At 38.1% G+C, this 23,210-nt stretch overlaps 1 protein-coding gene across 8 annotated transcripts in view; it reads right to left on the bottom strand.

The window, feature by feature from the left end:
• Positions 1–1,834: 1,834 nt before the first annotated feature.
• LOC143288432 (uncharacterized) overlaps positions 1,835–23,210 on the bottom strand; it is a 106,236-nt gene continuing 84,860 nt past the window's right edge. For 5 of the 8 annotated variants that reach the window (XM_076596909.1, XM_076596911.1, XM_076596913.1 and 2 more), the window contains 7 exons: positions 21,240–22,200; positions 18,739–18,927; positions 18,170–18,199; positions 14,970–15,172; positions 13,531–13,681; positions 11,551–11,619; positions 1,835–9,679 (listed from right to left, as the gene is read on the bottom strand). In XM_076596909.1, coding sequence (XP_076453024.1) covers positions 9,636–9,679; positions 11,551–11,619; positions 13,531–13,681; positions 14,970–15,172; positions 18,170–18,199; positions 18,739–18,927; positions 21,240–22,200 — 1,647 coding nt within the window. In that variant the 3' untranslated portion in view covers positions 1,835–9,635. The remainder of the gene's footprint in view (positions 9,680–11,550; positions 11,620–13,530; positions 13,682–14,969; positions 15,173–18,169; positions 18,200–18,738; positions 18,928–21,239; positions 22,201–23,210) is intronic. The other 3 variants (XM_076596916.1, XM_076596915.1, XM_076596917.1) reach the window with 3 other exon arrangements.

The raw sequence follows: 23,210 nt of genomic DNA, 5'->3' as shown, positions 1-23,210 counted from the left end.
GTGACAGTCCTTCACTATCGTCAGCAGCAGCAGCTAAGGGGTTAAACGTGTGTACTTTTAATCCATGGACTGAAGAATGAGGGCCAACACTGACATTGACGCTTTCAGGTTGAGTAGTTCACAGGCCAAGGTTGTGGAGTTTTCAAAACAGTGTTTGCAGTTTGTTCAGCAATACATTTGTTGTTCCAGCTTTCCAGGGGCTTATTTTCTTGTTTATCTATTTATTTTTTATTGCAGTCTCATCATCTGCAGTGTTTATAGGCATTAATCCCACACAGCTCATTCCGAGTCCACCTATACTCAACCACACCCGGGTTTATCTATCGCAGCCAAAGTGTCAGCAGTCCACAGGGAACTATAATTGTTTGGTCACTATATCAGGCCACACACCACTGTTGCCGAGCCACTTCAAAGGTGTTCAGCAATGCCTGTTCTAACATCCTTAGGACACCACCTACTAAGCTCCCCTACTGTCAACAATAATAACTTAGTCACAGAGCCAGACCGAGTGAGCGTCCCCTGGAGTGGAGACTGCCACATCTTTCTTGTGACAGCCCCCCATGAATCTGCTGATACCTAAGACCTTGACAGGACTCACCCTAAGCACGGAAGTGCTGGGATATCAAAACTGAGGTCACCATGAGAGCAGCGCTTGAGAGGCCACAGAATCTGGGACTTCTTAAAATTGTTGATGAAGGAGGAGGAGTGTGATGATGAAAATGTTGCTGTGGAGGTCCATTTAGGTTTGGGACTATGTGGAAAGGCTGTAATCTACGCTTCCTTCCATGATGATATGCTGGCCTGAACCACGTCCGAGAGATGACGCTTGCAGTGTTGGTTTGGAAGTTTGAGCAACAACACCCAAAGACACATCCATGAAGTGGATGATGCTCGACTGAGTGGTCCCAGTTTTCCCATTTAAGCCCTTGGCACACTCACCTCTGGGTAGGTGGAGGCCATGGGCAAAAAACCCCAAAATAGCCTCAGCTGGGAATCGAACCTGCGTCCTCCCAGCCATCAGTCTGCGACACTATCCACAGCGGCTGGTTCTCTTTTATTGATTGTCCAGCACAACTGCATAGGGTTGAAAACATAACAGTAACTCCTTTCAACTTCACCCCTAAACAAAAATCAAAGCCAACAAGAACACACATACAAACAGAAAGAAATAACGTACCTAAAATGTCAAGCACACAATCCTGTCAAAGGTTAAGTAAGGTTCCCCTGGAAATTAAACAAAAAGGCAAAGAAAAGTAGCAACAATTATATCTGCATCAAGCATCTAAAGGTATGCCCATGGATTTTAATGATACTCAGTGCACTGAAAACACTGAGAGAGAGAGAGAGAGAGAGAGAGAGAGAGAGAGAGAGAGAGCACATATCTAAATTTCCAAACATACATTTTACTAACACAAGACATTTTTCTCTCTGGTCAAATTTTCATTTATTGAGCAGCAGTATCGACTGTTCATTTTATATAGGAGAAAAACAAAGCAAGTCATTTTACACAAGAAAAAAACATTAAGATAAAAATGGACCCACTACATTCTGGAATACAATCAGTAAAAGGACAAAATGAAAATCACCTCTGTATCAACAGACACACTAAAAAGCCATAAAACAACCATTTTTCATTGGTCTTTCCTTGTTCTTTCTACCTGAACTGCTTAATGGAACATTCTTGCATTAACTTTTGGACACATTTTTTTCAAATAAATTGTTTTAATATATTTATTTAAAAAAAGTTGCAGTAATAGTAAAAATCATGTATCATTTCAATATATTTATGTAAAAAACAACAACAACAAACATTAACAGTAAAATGCATGGTCTCTGCACCTTCTATGATCACAGTTGAACTCGCATTGTTCTGTTGACCATAATGGCGTAACTATACCGGGAAAGTGAAAACAAGATAAAACCCACACAACTCTCAAAAACCTCTACAAGAACAGGTCAACAAATACTGAATCGCAGTGTCTGTCCCTGCAGTGGGGAACAAAATTCAGCACAGCTTTTATTCTACCTTCAAACGTAAGTCTAGGATCAGTTATTCCTAGAGATAAAACTATTGTACATATGTGAAAATGGGCAGAAACAGCCAAAAAAAAAAAAAAAAAAAAAAAAAACCAAAAAAAAACTATGGTACATTTGCATCTCCTGGGTGTGTGTGAAAGAAGAACTAAACACTAAAAACAGATGCTTAACAGCAAATTCAGACACAGATTCAAAAAACAAAACACCCAATATTAACCAGCCCTCCACACCAAACGTACCCCTGAAAACAACAACAGAAAAACAACTGACTGGCTTGGAACGCAATGAAAAGGACAACACAAAGGAAAGAAAAATTTTAAAAATGTAGTAAAAATAAACAAGAGGACATTTTTAGCGGTTTGTTTCCAGAAAGCACCCTCACTGTTTACACACATCTGTACCTCTCCCTTTTAAATCTCTCATGAAGAGCATGTCACAGTTTATGATTACCAGCAAGAAAATACTCACGGCTACAAGAATGTCACAAATACAGCAAAAAAACAACAACAGGAAACATACTAATTCATGCAAATCATGATCAAACAACAAAAGACCCCCTCCCCCTCCCCCCAGATGAAACAGCACAAGAGAAAGAAACAAAATGTGTGAGTGAGGGACTGGGTAAGGGATTTTATAAGCAAATACTTTTGTGAATATTCAAACTTCTTTATAAGCAAGTACATTTGTGAATATTCAATCTTCTATCAATGTAGCAAACATTTACATTGTTAGTATAAGGAACGGAAGCCAGCTCTGCAGCAAATAATTATGTGCAACAGACCAAATATCTTTTGTACACTGTGGCGCCATAAAAACTAAAGAAAAAAATAAAGACACAAATCATGCATTAAACACATTTAAATCAATGCAAGATAGTATCAAAAGAATACTGTGGCGCCATAAAAATCATACAAGAAATAAAAGGACAAACAAAGAGCATTTAACACATTACACATTCGCACACTTTAATCAAATGCAAGCTTAAAGGGTAAAAAAAAGTATGTTTGTTTATCTTTATACTGTTTTTATAGGGACTACATGTGTGTGTCACCACTTAAGCCAAATGGTTGCCATTATTCTTGATATGTAGGTACACAATGCTTTCACTCAGATGCTTATGCCATGTGCACACACACACACACACAAACACACAAATACATGCTCACATACACAGGAAAATATGCATGCACACATACCCTCACAATCATGCATACAGGAACACAGGCTCATGCTGAAACAAGCATACAACCAACACACAAACAAGGAAGCATAGACTCATGCATGTATATATATGCATTTTGAACGCATTTCATCTAGGTACACAGATAAAAACAAAAATGTTTAGCAAAATGAAAGTTTGTATTTAGAAAACTGAATAAAACCATCATATCCCAGTTAAACACCACACAAACACACAAATATTGTATCAAACACTAAAGCTACCAATAAGCATAAATTCTTGAATTAAAAAACCAAACAAACTACCTTTTGTCTGTTAATATGTTGCTTGATCAAGAATAAATGATACACTGTTAATCAGAAAACAGTAACTCAGTCCAATGGTTCATTCACAAAAATCGATTGACAAACTACAGGAAGGGACATAACTCCAGCAAAGTGATGTTAAACCCAACACTGATACCCATTATTTTGTGAGAAAATCTCAGACAAGTTGACAAGGGGAGACTGGCACTCTACACCTAATATATGAATCTAAAAGACTTATACATTCCTTTTAGTGTGAAAAACCATGGAAAATTCTCACCAACACATTTATGTCAAAGGTACCTGAAAATGATGCGTTGTTCATGTGCCAAAAAGAAAATATCTTTTTATCCATATATTCAGGGGACACATGCAACTGATTACTGTCAAGTCAATCAATCTATGTATCCACATTTCACCCAATTTCTGGCATAGAATATATCTGTGGGTTTAAACAAAACTGTTCAGCACTCAGTCAAGTGCAGATGTCTCAAAGCAATACAACAGCTGCTGATACAGCACTCAATGAAGAAGTGAAGCATGGAGGAAATGGCAGTTTACTGAAATGAATACACTGAAATACAATCATTTTGTGAGGGGAATGAGTGGGGGGATACCTGTCAATACACAAACAGTGCAGATGTTACAAACAAAGTGCAGATGTTATTAACAAGAACCACAATTATCAAGATGCATAAAACATCATGCAGATAGTTTATGTATGCACACAAACACACACACATACATACACATCATGCAGATATTCACTCTGTGAAGTGTATGAAATAAAAGAAATTTTCTATCTAAAATTACATTTAAGTAACATACTTACCATGACCCACTAGTGCAGACTCCGGCAGGGGTCTGACATTCCTGTCCTGCGCAAACTACTATCCGCCTATGCGGAGAAAACGAAAGTAGCTACGGCCGATAACCTCCCAGAAGTAGGTAACCTCCCCTTTGCCCACCTGTCTGCACTAGTGGGTCACGGTTAAGAATGTGTAATTAAACAGTCATTTACACACATCACACTCATAACAACCTCTCAGGCACCTTGTGGTCACACAAATGAACTATGTACATGACATGAACGATGTTATTGCACTGGGAATAAGCTGGTCAAGGATTTCATTGTTATTGCATGTTATTCAAGATATAACAGACATCTGTTATGTGTATTGCAGTTCTTAACGCCAGCATACACAGAGACACACATATATGTTCATTCACACACACTTGCATACACATGCATACACATGTTAAATTCAACAGCTACGAAAGTTGCATTGTTAACACAAACAAGTGCATCAAAACTAATGCTGACATTAATTTTTTTTTTTTTTTTTTTTTTAAGATATTAATCCCTTGTGCTTACTCTTCGAAAAATGCTTACAGATGCATAAACTGGAAGGTGATAGGGAAAAGAAAAAGAAAAAAAAACAACAAAAAACAACAACAAAAAACCTTCACCCAAACATCAAACAATTATATATTTTCCGGTAAAATACAATCATTCAAATAATTACATAGTTTCATGTTCTGTAACAGAATAATAAGATCACAGAGAATTTTTTGTCCTTTTTAAAATTTTGAAAATCGTTTCCTCGTTATCTCACTGACGTACGGTGAACACACACACATCCACACACACACAGTGGAAAAAACGAAACAGAAAAAAAGGACAGGAATTACATCATGGGATTAAAAACTTTTTTTTTTTAGAGACATGTTTAACATCTATTTTTAAATGATAATATTCAAACGTGAAGACTAATACTTTAATAAGATATCTACAATCACCAGAATGACAGAGAAATCAAACAGAAATTAAAGCAAATTTCTTTCAGCATATTTCATCTGATACTGATAATAACAGTAGCAATAATAACCTCATACTACAACTAATAATAATGCTAACAGCAATACAAAGCTATGTTTGGTGTAAAGATTATGCCTGCAAAATATGCAAACAATATTCTGTTATTCCCTTACTTTGGCTTTCCTTCCCTGTTCTTCCTTGTTACCTCTTTCCTCCCTTTCTCTCTCTCTTTCTTTTTTCTCTCTTTCTTTTTTGTTGCTTTGTTTAGTAAAAAAAACAAACTAACAAAAAACAACAACCAATAGTCTAACGCCATGCAGAACTGCTATAAATAAAAAAAGAAGAAAAAAACACACACACAAAAATTGTATCTATTGATCTATCTATCTACAAGCAAAATATTGCGCATTGTTTCATTACTCTGACTCAAGCTGGGCATACCGCTAATAATCATGCCCCTCCCTTCATCCCCCAATACTCCCCAAAATTAAAACTAAAACTATCCCTTAGAAAACAGGCTACCAGGTAGTGAATTATTCTGCCCTGGAAATGCAATAAACAAAATGGTAAGTGGTAAGTAAAAATCATGTGGTCCCAAACAGTAACAAATGGATGAAAGAGTTCACAACACATCTGGTTTTTGTTCTCATCTGTCGTTAATGTTATCAGGACAAAAATAATAAATTATGGCCCATACAATGAAGATAAAAACAAATACACATAAATGTATAATTATTGACATACAGCAAATAGAACTTAAAATCTGTCATTGCTACCATGATGTTAAGTGCTTGGAGCTTGGTCTCTGACAGTACATTAGCATTATGTAAGTATTCATACCAATCAATCAATCGATGTCAAACTTATATGTAATAAACTAAAAAAGTTATGACTTACTTATCAAAAAACTAAAAAGTGTCATAGCTTGTTTGTAAATTACAAAAAACGAAGTTATGACTTACTTTATCAAGAATCTACATAAAAAACAACAACAACAACAAAAAACAAAAAGTGCCATCTTTACAGGTAGGTGGTTTATTCATAAAATTGATTAACTACCCTGTTTTTACAAGAAGAGAAAAAAACAAATGGAAAAAGAAAAAAAAAATCATGTTCCTGAAAACAAGCTAGTTTAACAACTGATCATTTCAAACTGCAGTTTTATTTTTCAATGTCCACTCTGCACATCAGGTGGTGCACAGTATCCATATTGTCTGACTTCCTCAGCAAGACCATTTTGCGTGTGAGTGAATTTAGTCAACTGCTTGACCCAGTTCACACATACACACCACAAAAGTCAGAAGAATGTTACTGATATATAATTCACATAGTCATACTATCAACAAGCAAACTGAAATTGGATTATTCTGCAATCAGTTCAAGAACTAAAACACACATGATAGAAAACAAGCCAATTATCTGGTCTTTTTCACACTTCTTGAATCTGCTTACTGTGTCATTTTTAAGAAAACAGCTGGCAAAACAACAAGCTTTAACCCACCCAAAACCGCACTCGACATAGCTGCCTACACGTCACACACGGATACATCAACTACAAAAAACATTGTCCTGGGACACAGTTATGTACAAACAAACAATAAGCTTGAATATGAAAGGACTGGATGACAGCTGATGAAAGACGTTATCAAGACTGATTTTGTATTCTAAAACTCTCAAAAATGGTTTTATATTGCAAAACTCTAAAGAATATTTTCAATAAAAAAACTGCAATTATGATTCCAATCAACCAGTAGGTTACATCCTCTGGCTAAAAAAATCCAAAACATAACAAATAGTTATGAACTTAGCATCAAAAACACACAAAAACAGTGTTCAAATTTAGCAATAAGAACCAAGAACCACACTGTACTTTTTTTTCCCACTGATTAAACAAACTAAAAGTGCACATGATTTGATTTCAAATTAATGACCACTGTCACGGATGTGGCAGAGTCTTTCATGGCAGTGGGACATAAATGCACCATAACAAACAGCATGATGATACAAATATTGCAAGCAATCTTTATTCTGCAACTGTATCCACTCTGGGTGCAACATCAATTTTGTTACCATCATTCTTAAGTACTTCATTATACAATCAACATACTTTCTCTTGTTTGTCCAACTAACATACAAGCCAGCTTCTGTACGGATGAGGTCACTGATCCTGTACAAAGTACTGTCTGATACAACAGGGCCAGAAATTCCCAGATAACGTTCTGCTGTTTTGGGTAGAGTAGTGGAAAAAGAAAAAACACACCTAAAAAGAAACAAAAAGACCCCCACCTCCAAACGTACATGTCCTCCAAAATTTCAACTTGCAATCCCTAACTACAGAGACGATTGATGAATAACAACCAGTCAAGCAATGACAAGTCAATAGATGTGATTCATTATATCTATATTATGTATTATAGGAAAGCAGCTGTAATCATTTCGCTACCAACAGAAATGGAGTAAATACTCCCAAAGATAATTTCGAGTCAGACCTACTGTTACCATGAAGACACATTTCTTTCACAGAACACACCTTGTCTATGTTAAAAGGGTAGGACAGAAGAGCGATCAGTCTGCACATAAGCTCTGCGACCCTTCCACGAACACAGAAATAAAATCATCAGTTGCCCAATGGGCAGGTGGAGAGAGCATTTCCACTTGTCTGCCAGAAGTTGGTCATCCTGAACAATCAGACAGGTGGGAATTTCAAGCCCTGTACAAACACAACGGATGAATCAGTGATGACTTCAGCTGTTCTGAAAAGGAATGCTTTGGGGGGAATGTTTTAAAATGTGTGCATTTATGTGGGTCATTATTTCAGGACGAGTACTGTTCATTATTTCAAGATTATTATTGCTCATTATTTCAGGATGATAGCATGCTGATTCTGAGAAAACTAAACAACAACAACAAAAAATCACTCCTCACCTGCAGTAAACACTTTCCACTGAATGTAATCTCAGAGAGATTCATCTAAATTCAAATCTTTGCAGCCTACAAAAGTAACCTCCACCAGACATTTCTTACATAAATTCAAACATTACTATAAACAGAATCAAAATTATTTTTTTCTTAACTATTTTCAAATTCTCAAACTTTCTCAAACCATTCTGATATCCTTTTCCACAAACTTGCCTTGGCTAAACATCTTTTAAACCATTCATTTAAAAGGTAAGTATTAAAAGGGGCAAAAAGTTGGTCATGGTTTCCTGCATGAAAAGCTTAAAAACAGCAACAGTGTTCAACACTGAAACTGACCGTCTATTTGCCTGAAATTTTCTTTCAATATTTGTTCTTTTTTTTTCTAATTCTTTTACAAAAGAGGCGATATTTGTTCACTTTCAAAAACTTTGACAACTTCTGTACATTGCTATTTGTCAAAATCCACAAACTTCTTAAACCCTGCACTAAATTAAAAAAACACTTTAAAGACCTGGTAAATGCCACTTCATTTCTTCAACACCTTCCTAAACTTTTCCAGACTGTAGGAGGCCTGGAAAGATGCAATAATTGGTTAAATTTTCTTAGATCTTTGCAGCTCGCATTACCTGGTGGGTTTTATTCAAATTCCCACATTAAGATAGAATCATAAATAAAATCCGAAATATGACAAATCTGCATGAATAAAAAGCCATAAAAAACAAGAAAAGGAAATTCCTGTAATAAAAAGAAGAAGAGACATTTATATGCATAATTATGACAACATATTTGGCCTCTCTGATTCTGTCTAAAACAATACCATGTATGCATTTTTTTCCTTCATATTTAACATAATTTTTAAAAAAAAATTTTTTTCCAATTATGCCCAATTCTTCTGAACCCAGAAAGCTGTGTTCTTGAACACTCTTACTGAATGTTTCAACACCTTCTCATACCTGTTAAGAATATTTTGATGTAATGGTGAAAATGAATCAAACAACAGAAGAAAAAAAACAAACAAAAGAAAACATGAAAATCAACAAACCATCATCTAATGTGACATAAATGAATCAACCTATGGACGAAAAAAACAACATGTAAATCAACAAGCCATTATTCAATGTAACATAAATGAATCAGTCAATCGAAAAACAAACAAAAAAACAAACCACATATAATAAAAATCACCAACAAAAGAAAACATGTAAATGAACAAGCCATTATTTCAAGTGCCATATTATGAAATGAAAGCAGAGCTGTACGCATCAACATAAGGAGAATGGAGGGGTGGGCTGCCTTTCTCAACAACAATCACTGGGATGATGCCATGAGGTTATCATTGGAAGCCATGCTGGTGGTGTTATACGACGACATATATCTAGGACTCCTCAGCAGCCTCCGCCTTATCAAACAGTCCTGATTCTGAAACAAAAAAATCTTCATGTCACAATCTTTACAGTGCAGGTATCTGAATGAATGAATCTGATCAATACAGGGCGCATGAAAATTTTCCACACTTAGGTTGCTTGTTCACAGCACACACAGACACAGAATCACAAAGAAATAATCCAACGCTTACACAGAGGACAACACACACACAGAAACACAAAGAAACAATCCAACTCTTGCACAGGAGACAACACAAAGACACACTGCAACTTTTGAAAAAAAAATTTTTTTTCATCAAATCATGGATACCATAGATCAGTATGCAGAATACTTTAGAATGCAAAATCATCCAAAGCTATGCACAGTAGGATGGAAAAAAGACTCAAGACGTAACTTTGAAAGCTCACTGACTTTTCCACTTCACAAAACACATGCTTGACATTCCATGACATTGTCAAGTCAATCAGGGGTAACATGTGGACTGATTTCAGAATGTTTATCTTCAGACACATCTAATCAAGGTCTACAAAAATCGATCCATCACCTTGCTTCATGGGCTAAAAACATACCTAATTTTTGCACAGAGTGTGCTTCTTTATTGATTTACAAAGCTCAGGAAGAGATGAGGCCTCTGTGAAAAAGTATGGATCTTCATTTCTCTTCTGTCACTCTTTTGGGTGTAGGAATTGAAGTGTTTGTGTGTACAGGATGGGGCCTGGGTACACTGGTTTGTCAGGTGAAAGCTGGACCTTGGTGTCTGTGAGACTGCATGTTGCTGCATGTATGTTGTGTATGTGTGTGTGAGTCTGTATGTGTGTGTGTATGTGTGTGCGCGTGCGTGCCTTTGCAAGATTGTGTCAGTGTGTGCACATGTGTGGGTGCACTTTGGTTAGTTTCGTTCATTTTGTTTTAATTACTTGCCTTCAACAAATCTATCCCCTCACTATATCTTGATGTATCTACTTTTCTGCTTATTTTGTTGTACTATTTTATTTCATTTTATTCTGTGTCAGTGTCTCACATAAACCTAGGATAGGCTCTCAAGGCCTGTACTATTTTATTTCATTTTATTCTGTGTCAATGTCTCACATAAACCTAGGATAGGCTCTCAAGGCCTGTACTATTTTATTTCATTTTATTCTGTGTCAATGTCTCACATAAACCTAGGATAGGCTCTCAAGGCCTGTACTATTTTATTTCATTTTATTCTATGTCAATGTCTCACATAAACCTAGGATAGGCTCTCAAGGCCTGTACTATGTCAATGTCTCACATAAACCTAGGATAGGCTATTCAGTGTCAATGTCTCACATAAACCTAGGATGGGTTCTCAAGGCCTGTACTATTTTAATTTTTATTACATTTTATTGTGTCAATGTCTCACATAAACCTAGGATAGGCTGTCAAGGCCTGTCAATGTCTCACATAAACCTAGGATAGCTAGGCTCTCAAGGCGTCATTAGTGTCAATGTCTCACATAAACCTTGGATCAGTGCACTGGATTCATGCTAAGGTCTGGCATCTGCTGCTTAAAAAAAAAATATATATATATTTAAGTGGGTGCAGCTTATATGGACCAGTCTACAAGCTTTGATACCTTGAAACTGAATCTTTTCTGTGAAAGCATGGATTTTAAAAATATTTTTCCTTTCCTGTGAAAAGCATGGATATCGTTTGACCTATACAGAAAGGAAGAAATACTGACGGTTTGACTGCTGTGCAAACGGGTCTCTCTTGACCCACAAAACATGCACACACAAAAAAACCCATAGTTAATGCCATGCATAGAAAGGGTTAATGGAAGCAGAACAGACACCTGACACAAAACGAAAGGCGAGTCACTAAAAAAAAGAAAAAGAAAAAAAAAAAGTACCATCCAAACCAAACAACATTCATCTTCTTACTCATGAGCCTGGCACGTCTTTCCTCAGCTTTTTTGGCCCAGTCAGCATTCGCTAGTCCATTCTCTGCGTCTGGACACCAGACATCTGATATATAGGGTCTGGCTTACCAATGCATTACACACTAAACAAGTGGAAGTGCGGCGTGCGTTTGTGTGTATGCCTGCCGCATGCCTGTGTGTGCATTCACGTGCAAATATGTACATCATGCTCTCAAGAAGACAGTGAATAAGCGTATACATGTGCAAGTGCACTCATGTGAATAACTGTATCTTTACTCATGAAACTGGTCTAATGTTTGTGTGTGTGTTGAGAGTGTGTGTGTGTGTGTGTGTGTGTGTGTGTGTGTGTGCATATGTGCGCGCACACGTGTGTGTGCACATGCGTGCATATTCATAAGTGCATGTGTATGTATTCATGCGTACAGTAGCCATACAGATGTGCATGTACACAAATGAGCGTACCAACATGCATTCAGGAAACTGACTTCCATGTCAAACCACAAAGTGCACAAACTGCGTAGTTTTTCCAAAGCATAATGAAACTACCTCTAATAGTTATACATCTGAAGGAGCACTTAATCTTGACCAAAGAGAAATGAATGACCTACACAGCTTTCATTCACACTCATGCATAATCTGATTCAGAAAGCTAAAGAAATTGTAGGGGGACGGGGGCGGTGTACATTAGAAAAAGTGATGGGTGGGTTGAGCTGTCTAGAAAGCCAACATCTGAACAGAAAGCTTGAAAAATTGTAGAACAGAAAGAGGGGCAGGGGAGGGTGGGGTGTAGAGCTATTTTGGAAAACCTACATGTAAAACTGAATAGAAAGCTAATGAAAATGCAGATTGGAAAGAGGGAGGTAGAGCTATTCAGGAAAGCCCATACATGAATAGAAAGCTAGAGAAAATGTAGACTGGACAAAGGAAGGGGGCGCACAGAACTACTTTGGAAAGGCTCAAAGCCCACACTTGAATCATTTACAAAGTTGTCTCTCTTTGTTTCGAGTCCACTGAGGCTTCTGGTCCACAGTATCTTTCTGATCTCATTCATCCTTAAATATACCCTCACACCAACTCCGCTCTTCTTCTGACACCCACATGCTTAGGATCCTCCCTGCTTGAACCAAAACGTATGGCCAACGCAGTTTTTCATTCCAAGCCCCCTTTCTTTGGAATCAGCTTCCTCAGCCTCTCCGTCACTCATCTTCGCTGCAATCTTTCAAATCCAGTCTGAAGACCCACCTTTTCCCCTCCTGATTAATTCTCAACAGCTCATCCCTTTCCAGTTTGAACTAAAATGACTATTAGTGAGTAAGTGTGTTTTGGTAGTTTCAGAATTTGTTGGTTGTATTTTTGATTGTGTACTGTTTATGATTGTGTGCTATGACGTGTGTATGCATGCACATGTGCTTGTGTGTATTGTGGGTGTGTGTGTGTGGGCGATAAATAATTTTTAATCATGTTTGGTATCTTGTGTTCAATTTTTCCTTATTGATATTTACATGTGTGTTCTATCTGTAAACGCCTAGGGCTTATTTTCAAGATTAGGTGTAAATGCTCATAATGATAACAATAACTGAAAGCTAAAGAAACAGTAAATTGTAAAGAGGAAGTGGGGTCAGAGCTATTTCAGAAAGCCCAAATGTGTGAATAGGAAACTACAGAAACTGTAGATCAGAAAGAGGAAGGAGGCGCATAGAGCTATTCTGAAAAGCCCATACATGAATAGAAAGCTAGAGAAACTGTAGATTAGAAAGAGAAAGGGGATGCATAAAACTATTCTGGAAAGCCCATATACATATATATATTGATATATATGTTTAATAGAATGTAACAGAAAGCCAAAGAAACTGTAAATTGGAAAGAGGAAGTGGGGGTGAGTAGAGCTATTCTGGAAAGCCCATACGTGAATAAAAAGCCAGAGAAAGTGTAAATCGGAAGGAGGGTAGGAGTTGTGACAGAGCGGTTTCAGAAAGCCCACCATTCACGACGTCCGGGTTATTGGGGTTTTTCTTGCGCTGACTCAGCTGCTGTCTCCACTGAGGAACACTGGAGGACGAACCGCTGCCATCAGTGGCATCAGATGTCTGGTCACCACTTGTCTCCTGACTGCTCTCCTCCACCGACATCATCTGAACAATCGTTTTACAACTGTATTGTACTGTATTATGGGAGCTGAACAATCATTTTACAACTGTATTATACTGTATCATGTGAGCTGAACAATCGTTTTACAACTGTATCGTACTGTATTATGTGAGCTGAACAATCATTTTACAACTGTATCATACTGTTTAACAAATAGTAAAGAGTGGTAACTCTCTCCATTCACAAGGTACACAACTTAAAATCAATGCTGCTCATGCTCCTGATTCAGCTTGCTGGCACACAGGTAAATAAAAGGTAAACTGAACAAACCCACGCACTTCCTCAAAAAAGGAAGCACCGGGCCTGTCCTTATACCGATAATTTGACATGTGTACACAGCAGCAATGACAGAAGAAATGTGCAAACACAAATTAGCCTTTTATTGAAGACTGGCATAGCCTTTTAATCCTGAATAAGCTACACAGAATATTTGGACAATGCAGAACAAACACATGGTCGCATCAATTAAAAGTTAAAATAAATACATCAAATGTTAAAAAAGAACAAATGCACAATGAAATCTACTGTCATGTGTAGCAGTCTCACAGTTTACTATGGGTACGGAGCTGAAATATTTTTGTAAGAGCGCTGTGCATGCCATGTTATGCTAGCACTTAAAAGTTCACCCCCTTATTGCTGATGACAAGCATGACCAGCAATGAAGTGTTGTTGCCTGAGATCAGATTGAGAGTAGAGGTCAGGATGTGGAATATTATTATTATTCTTTATTTGGACTTCTGAACTTGTGGGATAGCATTGCTTTTGTTCAATAAAATCAATCGCAATACTTAAAAGTGCACAAGACGGGTGCAATAGCCGAGTGGTTAAAGCGTTGCACTTTCAATCTGAGGGTCCTGGGTTCAATTCTCGGTAACGGTTCCTTGTAGGTAAAGGGTGGAGATTTTTCCAGTCTACCAGGTTGACATATGTTCAGACCTGCTAGTGCGTAAACCCCCTTCATGTGTATACGCAAGCAAATAGAAACATTAAAGATCCTGTAATCCATGTCAGCGTTCAATGGGATTTGGAAACAAGAACATTCCCAGCATGTACACCCAAAAAAATGGAGTATAGCTGCCAATATGGTGGGTGAAAACGGTCATACACCTAAAAGCCCACTCATGTACATACGAGGTGAACATGGGACTTGCACCCACAAACAAAGAAGAAAAGTGCACAGAAGTAATTCTAACACACCAAACTCGCACCACACTGATCTCATTTCACCAGGGTTCTGCAGTCAAGGGGTTAAAACACACAATAAAAACTCACCTCAGCCTCACGGCGTTTCTTCTTCTCAGCCAGGTCCAGTTTCCACTTGGGTGTTTCGTACTGCTTCATGGGGTTCTGTGTCGTGGTTTTGACGGCCGATGGCTTGCTGCCGATGGCCACGGAGGGCTTGCTGGGAACAGGGGGCGGTGGCTTCTTTGTCTGCTGGCTCGTCTTCATCCAGCTGGGGCTGTATTCATCCCGACCTGAACGGTGAACGTAAGATTGGATAGAATGCCGGCACAACTTGATAGGGTTAACGTTTTAGTTTAAAAAAAAAAAAAAAAAAAAAAAAAAAAAAATCAAAGTTTGTCCAAAAATATCAAATTTTCAATCAAACTTACAAAAAATCAAGTGTATATATCCTAAAAAGTCCAATGCTTATTTACCAGAAAAAATATCCTAAGTGTTTATCTAAAAAGTCAAATGTCTATATCAAAATATCCATATAAGGATGATTAACAAATGTGTAACCCAAAATATCAATATTTATCAAGGAATATCAAATGTTTAAGAATTTTAAATGCATGACCATTGGTGGCCACACTATGGGAGGTACGTTCTGAGAACATTATCAATTTCATTTTTCATTCTGAGTATATATAACATCCACATTTTCATGCATGTATAGATGTATACAATACCAATTGCCAATACTTGCAACTGCATCCACAAATAGGTGATTTCATGAACATGCATGAATGCACAAATATACATCGGTGGATATAACACTTTTTTGTGAAGTCACAAGAAAATAAACCAACATAAAGTTCAATATATACTTTCATGCGTTAAAAATAAATCCATGAGTATGATCTAGATTTTAAAATCTGTATTCACAGAGCAGAATATACTATGTCACTCAATTCTGCTGAATCTTGATATTTCAGCTATGAACTAAAATCATTTGGTCAGTCTTCTGCACCATTTCAGTCGCATTCTTTATTCTCATGGTCATTCCACTTGCCTAAAATTCAACACGCACAAAGTTACAACATTCAGGCTCATTCACTACAATCACAATTAGATCTTCAAGAGGAAACCCACTTAAAAAGACCCTGCACTGCTTCTAACTAACTACAATGGTGCACAGGGTTGTCTGTTTTTCGTCAACACAAGCAGGGCACAGCCTGCTTAATCCTCCACTGAAGACAATAACTGCAGTCGCACAGCAGACTAGTGAGCACCCCGTTTGGAGTGGAGACTGTCGCTAGGCCCCTCCAGCGATATCTATCTGCTTTAAACGTCCTGAGGCTCTGATACAAAATTCAGCCCAGGCGATGAAAGTAAAAATTTAGTTTCAAGGAGGTCTCAAAGTGTGCAGACTAGACTGACCCATAAACGCTACACTAAATCTGCGTTTAAAAAAAAATTCAACACAAAAAGGAAAAAACCCACATATGCCTGACTACACATTAAACACAATGCACTTGTCAGGTCTTGAGAAAGTAAAGGCTTAGAGAAACTGAAGGATCAAAGAAAAGGCTTGGGGAAACTGAAGGATCAAAGAAAAGGCTTGGGGAAACTGAAGGCTCAACGTAAAGGTTCAGAGAAACTGAAAGCTCAAAATAAAGGCTCAGGGAAATTGAAGGCTCAAAGTACAGGCTCAGAGAAACCAAAGGCTAAAAATGAAGGCCCAGAAAACTGAAGACTCAAAGTAAAGGCTCAGAGAAACTGAAGACTCAAAGTAAAGGCTCAGAGAAATAGAAGGCTCAAAGTAAAGGATTAGGGAAGGCTCAAAGTAAAGGCTCGGAGTAACTGAAGGCTCAGAGAAACAGAAGGGTCAAAGTAAAGGCTCAGGGAAACTGAAGACTCAAAGTAAAGGCTTAGGGAAACTGAAGGCTCAAAGTAAAGGCTCGGAGTAACTGAAGGCTCAGAGAAACAGAAGGCTCAAAGTAAAGGCTTAGGGAAACTGAAGGCTCAAAGTAATGGCTCAGAGAAATTGAAGGCTCAAAGTAAAGGCTCATGGAAACTGAAGGGTCAAAGTAAAGACTCAGAGAACTGGAAGACTTAAAGACTCGGGAAAACAGAAGACTCAAAGTAAAGGCTCATGGAAATTGGAGGCTCAAAGAATATGCTCAGGGAAACTGAAGGCACGAAGTAAAGGCCCAGAGAAATGGAAGACTCAAAGTAGAAACTCAAACAGTCAGAGAAACTGAAAACTTAAAATAAAGGCTCATGGAAATTGAAGGCTCGAAGTAAAGGATCAGGGAAATAGAATGCTCAAAATAAAGGCTCAGGGAAACTGAAGGCTCAAAATAAAGGCTCAAGGAAATTGAAGCCTCGAAGTAAAGGCTTGGGGAGACTGAAACTGCACAGAGGCACCCTGTGCCAACATGGCATGAAAAGTCACAGAATCTGACAAGAATGATGATACACGATGACAATTCATCTACTTCTACGGGGTGGTACTCTACATTTTCTTCTCACACGCATTAACCAGAGCACAGAGACAGGCACAAAGCAACATTCTCAAAAATGCATTGACCTATGAAAGCGAACAACACTCAATTGTTTTTGTCTCAGTCTTCAAAATGACCCTATAGTGAGCTCAAGTTCTGGGTAGAAGCTAGTATGTATTAAAAAATCCCATGTTGATATATAATAGGTTTGAATCTATTGTCTCAGTCTTCACAAAATACAGTTTGTGATGCTGATCACTTCAGCTGATCACTTCAAAAAAGAAAACAAAATATAGGAGTGGCGCTGTACTGTGGCAATGCACCATCCCCTGAAAGAGCAGCTTGAATTTCGCATATGATCTACAGAAAAATCTGTTGTGACAAACAGTAACACAATACAATACTTCAATACAAAATATGTGTGTATATAATTGTATGCATGCACAAATACATGCTAGTATTGCTACACACATAAAATGATAAAAAAAATATACATCTAAGAAAAAAAGAAACCTTTATAAACCTAATAGCATAATGAAATAGTCTGTTATTTCCTAAACACCAGGGCTAAAGGGGCATAAATAACAAGAATCTGACAAAACAGAGATGTATTAAGAATACGTAAAACATGGTTTATGAAATAAGAACAAGCAAGCTTGATTTTTTTTTTTCACTAATGGATACATTCTAAATATAATGCAAAACACACGAATACTAATACCATGCTTGAATGCAAAACATGCACATAACAATTATAAATTTTTAAAAGACATTCTGTGATATTTTATGATGACAACTTACCCTCATCCGAATCATCAAGACTTACATCCGCTGCATTAAACCACAAAAATAATCACTCTGAAATCATGAGACTAGAACAGCCAACACTGCTGTAAAATTTGAAAAAGATGATATTAACACTTTTGACTAAAAAAACAACAACAACAAAAAAAAAACAATCCCCAAAAGAACCCCCCCCAAAAACAACAACAACAAACAACAACAACAAAACAACAACAAACCAACGACAACAACCTAACAGGAATGTGCCATAAATGTTGTACTTAACCATTCCATTTTCTGAAGCTACGTGTATAAAAAATACAGATTTATGTGCCCTTCAGACACATAAATCAACAGTTGCCAGCACACCTGACATAAAGAGTTTTCTTTTTGTATTTTGTAGCCATTTTCCTTCACTGCCTTATTTATTCTTATTATTCCACTGTGTACTCCACTAGACATTAATGATAAGAACAAAACAAAAAGCAAAAAAAAACAAAAAAAACCCCAAAACCCCAAACAAACAAACAAACAAAAACACACACACAAAAAACAACAACAAATTAAACTCAAGTCATTCTGTGTACCTGAATTGACAACAGGGGCATTTTCCTTGTTGTTATTGCCTTTGAAAGGTAAAGTGGACGCTTTGCTGATATTTTCTCCTGTGGTCTCACTAATTCTGTGGGTCATAAACGGGCGCTTTTTCATCTTCAGTTCAGCTGCCCAAGGTGGAACTGGTCTCTTTTCTTCTTTGTCGCCATTCTCCTCAACGTCTGAGTAGAGATGGGGGGGAGAAATGATGAATAACAAAACACTTAAGACAGTCAACAACATGAAATAAATAATAAATAATGCTGAAATGATGAAGAGTTTGAATCATGTGTTTGTGTGGGCCTATGAATGCGAGAGAGAGAGAGAGAGAGAGAGAGAGAGAGAGAGAGAGAGAGAGAGAGAGAGAGAGAGAGCGACAGAGGAGGACAGGGAGAGAGACAGATGAAGAGCTCAGTTTTATCTTTTTTTTAAATTGTATGTGTGTGTGTGTGTGTGTTTGTTCTGTGTGTGTGTGTGTGTGTGTGTGTGTGTGTGTGTGTGTGTGTGTGTGTGTGTGTGTGTGCATGTCTGTCTGTGTGTATGCGCATGCACACGTGCATGATATTTATGACAGTACAGCACATATCAGAGTTTCAGCAAAGTGTTCTGTGTTGATAAAGGCAAATACCTGTAACTGATACCATCTTATGCAGTATGAGGAAAGCTGGAGACATAGTGTTTTTTTTGTCTTTTCTTGCTCTGACTATGCAAATGATTTATCAGTAATACTAATAATAGAAATGACACTGTTGCAGAAAGTGGGTACCTTCATGTAACGTATAATGTATATACATGCACTTGGATGCACAATCATATCTCATATTACTGGCATGTGCTTGTGTGAACAGATGAGCAGGCATATGCACACATGCAGTACACATACGCACACAAACACACACACACCACTCACTCACTCACACACACAAGAATGCTAATGAATCACTTTGGAGTGCTTAGTGTGAAAGGTCAACAGGATGCAACCATTTCCCAGAAAAAAAAATCCAACACTTGACACAAACAATTTACAAGGCAACCCACCATGGCGGATTCATTTTTCTATCTGTCATCTGCATTATACAATGCATTGCATTCAGAGCGTGACCATGGAGGGCATGCTCTTGATGTTTATAACAGATAAATTATGCAGCCACTTGTCAACAAAAAATCCAGACATGCTACACACACACACACACACCCAAGTTCCAAGCATGGAGTCATTTTCGATTTTCTACACGTATTCTGTCACCACCCAATCCCTTCAAGATGAGCCGAAAGTATTATTACAGGATCATCTTACAAATGGAAAACTATGGTAATCATACAATCTACTTTCTACAATGTAAAATCAGGAATCAAATCTAGGATTAAAATCAACTAAGATTTCTAGTGTATGTGAGCACTGGTTGTAAATTTGCATCTAACTGAATGTGTCTATGTACAGAGTGTGTAAACAAACTAAATAATCATTATTAGTATATAGCTAAATGGGAAGTCCATTGTTTGAGATAAAGTCAAATGCCTGTCTCTTGGAGTGTATAGGGCATAAGCTTATAAATAACTGATAATTGATTTGAATTTTGATGCCTTAAAAACTGGAAACAAAGAAAACTAAAGTTAGTTTTATAACATTTAAACTGACAACTATACCAAATCTTTTGTCATCTCCTCATCTTCGATCACTGATATGTGTGACGGGACATTAAACAAAATTCCTCCTTCCTCCCCCCTTGTCATCTCTAGTATAAAAAATTAAGGCGTAAGGTGGGTGACCTTTTCCAAGAAGGAATCAAACTCTGTGACTCTTTCCCCAGCTCTTGTTTTACATGTATTATTGAGTCAACTGTTCATTAAATCATTCATTTCCCTTTGGCACAAGAAAAAGAATCACAGGGGACTACAAGTATGAAATGAGAAGATCACTCACTGATTGAGGTAAACCGATCACACAAAACCGTATTTCACTTCAGTGTTTTACAAAGGTTGTCAGTTTTCTCCCATAACTCAGGTAAAAATAGTTATTTTCAGAGCTAAGCTTTTAGAAAGAACGCCCAACCAATTACTTTTCTTTAACATAGTTGAGTCCCAGTTACATGGTGCAGTTGGAGTTTTCTTTGATCAAATATCACTACTTTTTTTTGACTATGTATTTCTTAACTGCTGTTATAATTTGGTATTCATGAATTATTGATTCTACTGTTCTAGTAGAATCTTTCTCAGCACATCCCCCTTTAATACCCCCCTTGACCTTTTACACACAAACACATACAATACAGGTCTAGTATCACTCAAAGTGAAAAGACATTAAAGAAAGAAAAAAAGACAGAGGAACTCCAGAACCTTTCAGCTCAAAAGACTGCAGAATCTGCATCCATCAATACAAAATAAAACACCACCACACGTGCGGGAATGTTTCCCACAATGGTGAATAAAAATCATTATAAAACACACACACACACACACAAAAAAAAAGAATGAAAAAGAAAAGACCACTTACCTTTCTTACTGGCCACATTGTCGTCACCAGCAGACGAACCCCCGTGCTCTGCAGTCTTCATCCAGCCAGGCCTCTCTGCCTCCTCCTCCTCTTGTTTCTTCTGCAGGACTTCATCAGCAACGCTCTGACTCTGTACTCCCTCCATGCTCTCTGAGCTGTTCCTGGAACGGCCGGAAGAGGCGGAAACAGCACTGCCATCGTTGCTTCCCATGCTCGTTGTACGAAGACGTGCGCTGCTGGAATCTGTTGCGATTCCAGTCTTGGCTTTCATTTCCGACAACCACGCGGGAGGGGTATAGGTGGGCGACCTTACCCCAGAAGAAGATGAACTCTCAGAGTCTTTCTCCACGATTGGTGGTGCTGAAGATGATGGGCTTGGTGGGGTGGGGACAACGTCCACCAATTTGTTGTTTGAATCCAGCACGATGCTGGAACTGCGGCGAGGTCGGAAGCCGATAGGAGCATACGCGCTTCCCTGGATGCTGGCTCTCCGCGGGGTGGAGTGGGCAGACCCACCCCCTTCCCCTCCCTCCACGGAGCTGGTGCTTTCTCTGCGGCTCATGGGGCGAGGGCTGCTCACTGAGCTCCAGCTGTCTGTCCGCGTGAACCTGGGGCCGGACATTGACCCGCTGTCACTACGCCCGGGTCTGGGTCCTTCCGAAGAACTCACACTATCAGTACGAGTCTCCTTGGAAACCAGCTGCACCTCTTCAACGGCAGCTGCTACAATGTTGCTGGAAACACTCCCAACGTCCGCAGACTTGGAGTCAGCACTCTGCGCCATGTTTTCTGCAGCAATAGTTTTGTTCTGCGAGTCTTTCTGGATCTTGGAGGTGGGTTTTGGAAGCACCGTGGGAGGACCAGGTCGATGCGATGGCGATAAAGGGGAAGAACCAGACACTGGTGATTTCGCTGGCGATGTTGAACATTCATCAGACTTCTTCCTTTCTTGATTGAACAACTGAAACCAGTTCCAAAGGACAATCATCAGAACTGCATTAATGATAACAAAATGATAAAAAGAAAGAAGAAAAAAGTCGGCATTATCTAATGAGGCTCTTTGTTTGATTGATATGAGGAAGGTGGCAGAATGGTTAAGATAATTATCTGCCAATACAGTGTCCCTGAGGGTCTTGGTTTGAATCCCTGTCTCACCCTTTCTCCCAAGTTTGACTGGAAAATCAAACTGAGTGTCTAGTCATTCAGATGAAATAATAAACAGATCCTGCGTGCAGTAAGCACATGGTGCACTGAAAAAGAACCCATGGCAACATAAACGTTGGCAAAATTCACTCTGAAAGGTACACAAATTTAGGCATGCACTCAAGACCTCACTGGTGTGTTGGGTTATGCTGCTGTCAGGCATCTGCTTAGATGTGGTGTAGCGTAAGTGGATCTGTCCAAACTAAATGACGATGCCTCCATAAGAAATTGAAACTGTTAAGCAAACAACTGACAAAACAAAACTGATTAACAAACAGCTGACACAAAATAAGTCAACTGCATCATACTTATAAAATATCTTGAGCTTTTTCGACAACAGAAAGAAAATCCTCACAATATTGGATCTGGGTTTCTTCTAAATCATTCTCAAATATTCTTACAATACTGGATTGAGTTTCCTCATAATTCATCTACCATCATCATTACAAACACACCCTCAAAAAAGCCCTTCCAACCAATCTTCTCATCCATACCCTCATATCATTTCCTTTTTTCCCACCCTTACCTGGTTACAAAAACAAACAAAATTTGTCTAGATTTTCATTCAACCATCTCATCTTCCCCTCTTCCCAGTCCCTTAAAATGAATTTTAAAGCAACATGAAACATCCTTCTTTTCCACACACACAAAACACACCACAGAGATCACAAATGCACAGGGTTTCCTTCTAACAGGGCTGATGATAAATTTTTATCATAGAAAATTCAAGGATCTCCTAACCTCTCTTGTATGAGTCTCCTGTCACTT

The sequence above is a fragment of the Babylonia areolata genome, chromosome 12 (assembly GCF_041734735.1).
Source record: "Babylonia areolata isolate BAREFJ2019XMU chromosome 12, ASM4173473v1, whole genome shotgun sequence".
Classification (NCBI taxonomy): domain Eukaryota; kingdom Metazoa; phylum Mollusca; class Gastropoda; order Neogastropoda; family Buccinidae; genus Babylonia; species Babylonia areolata.
Note: the sequence above shows the minus strand (reverse complement) of the source record. Positions and strands in the feature narration are given on the sequence as shown.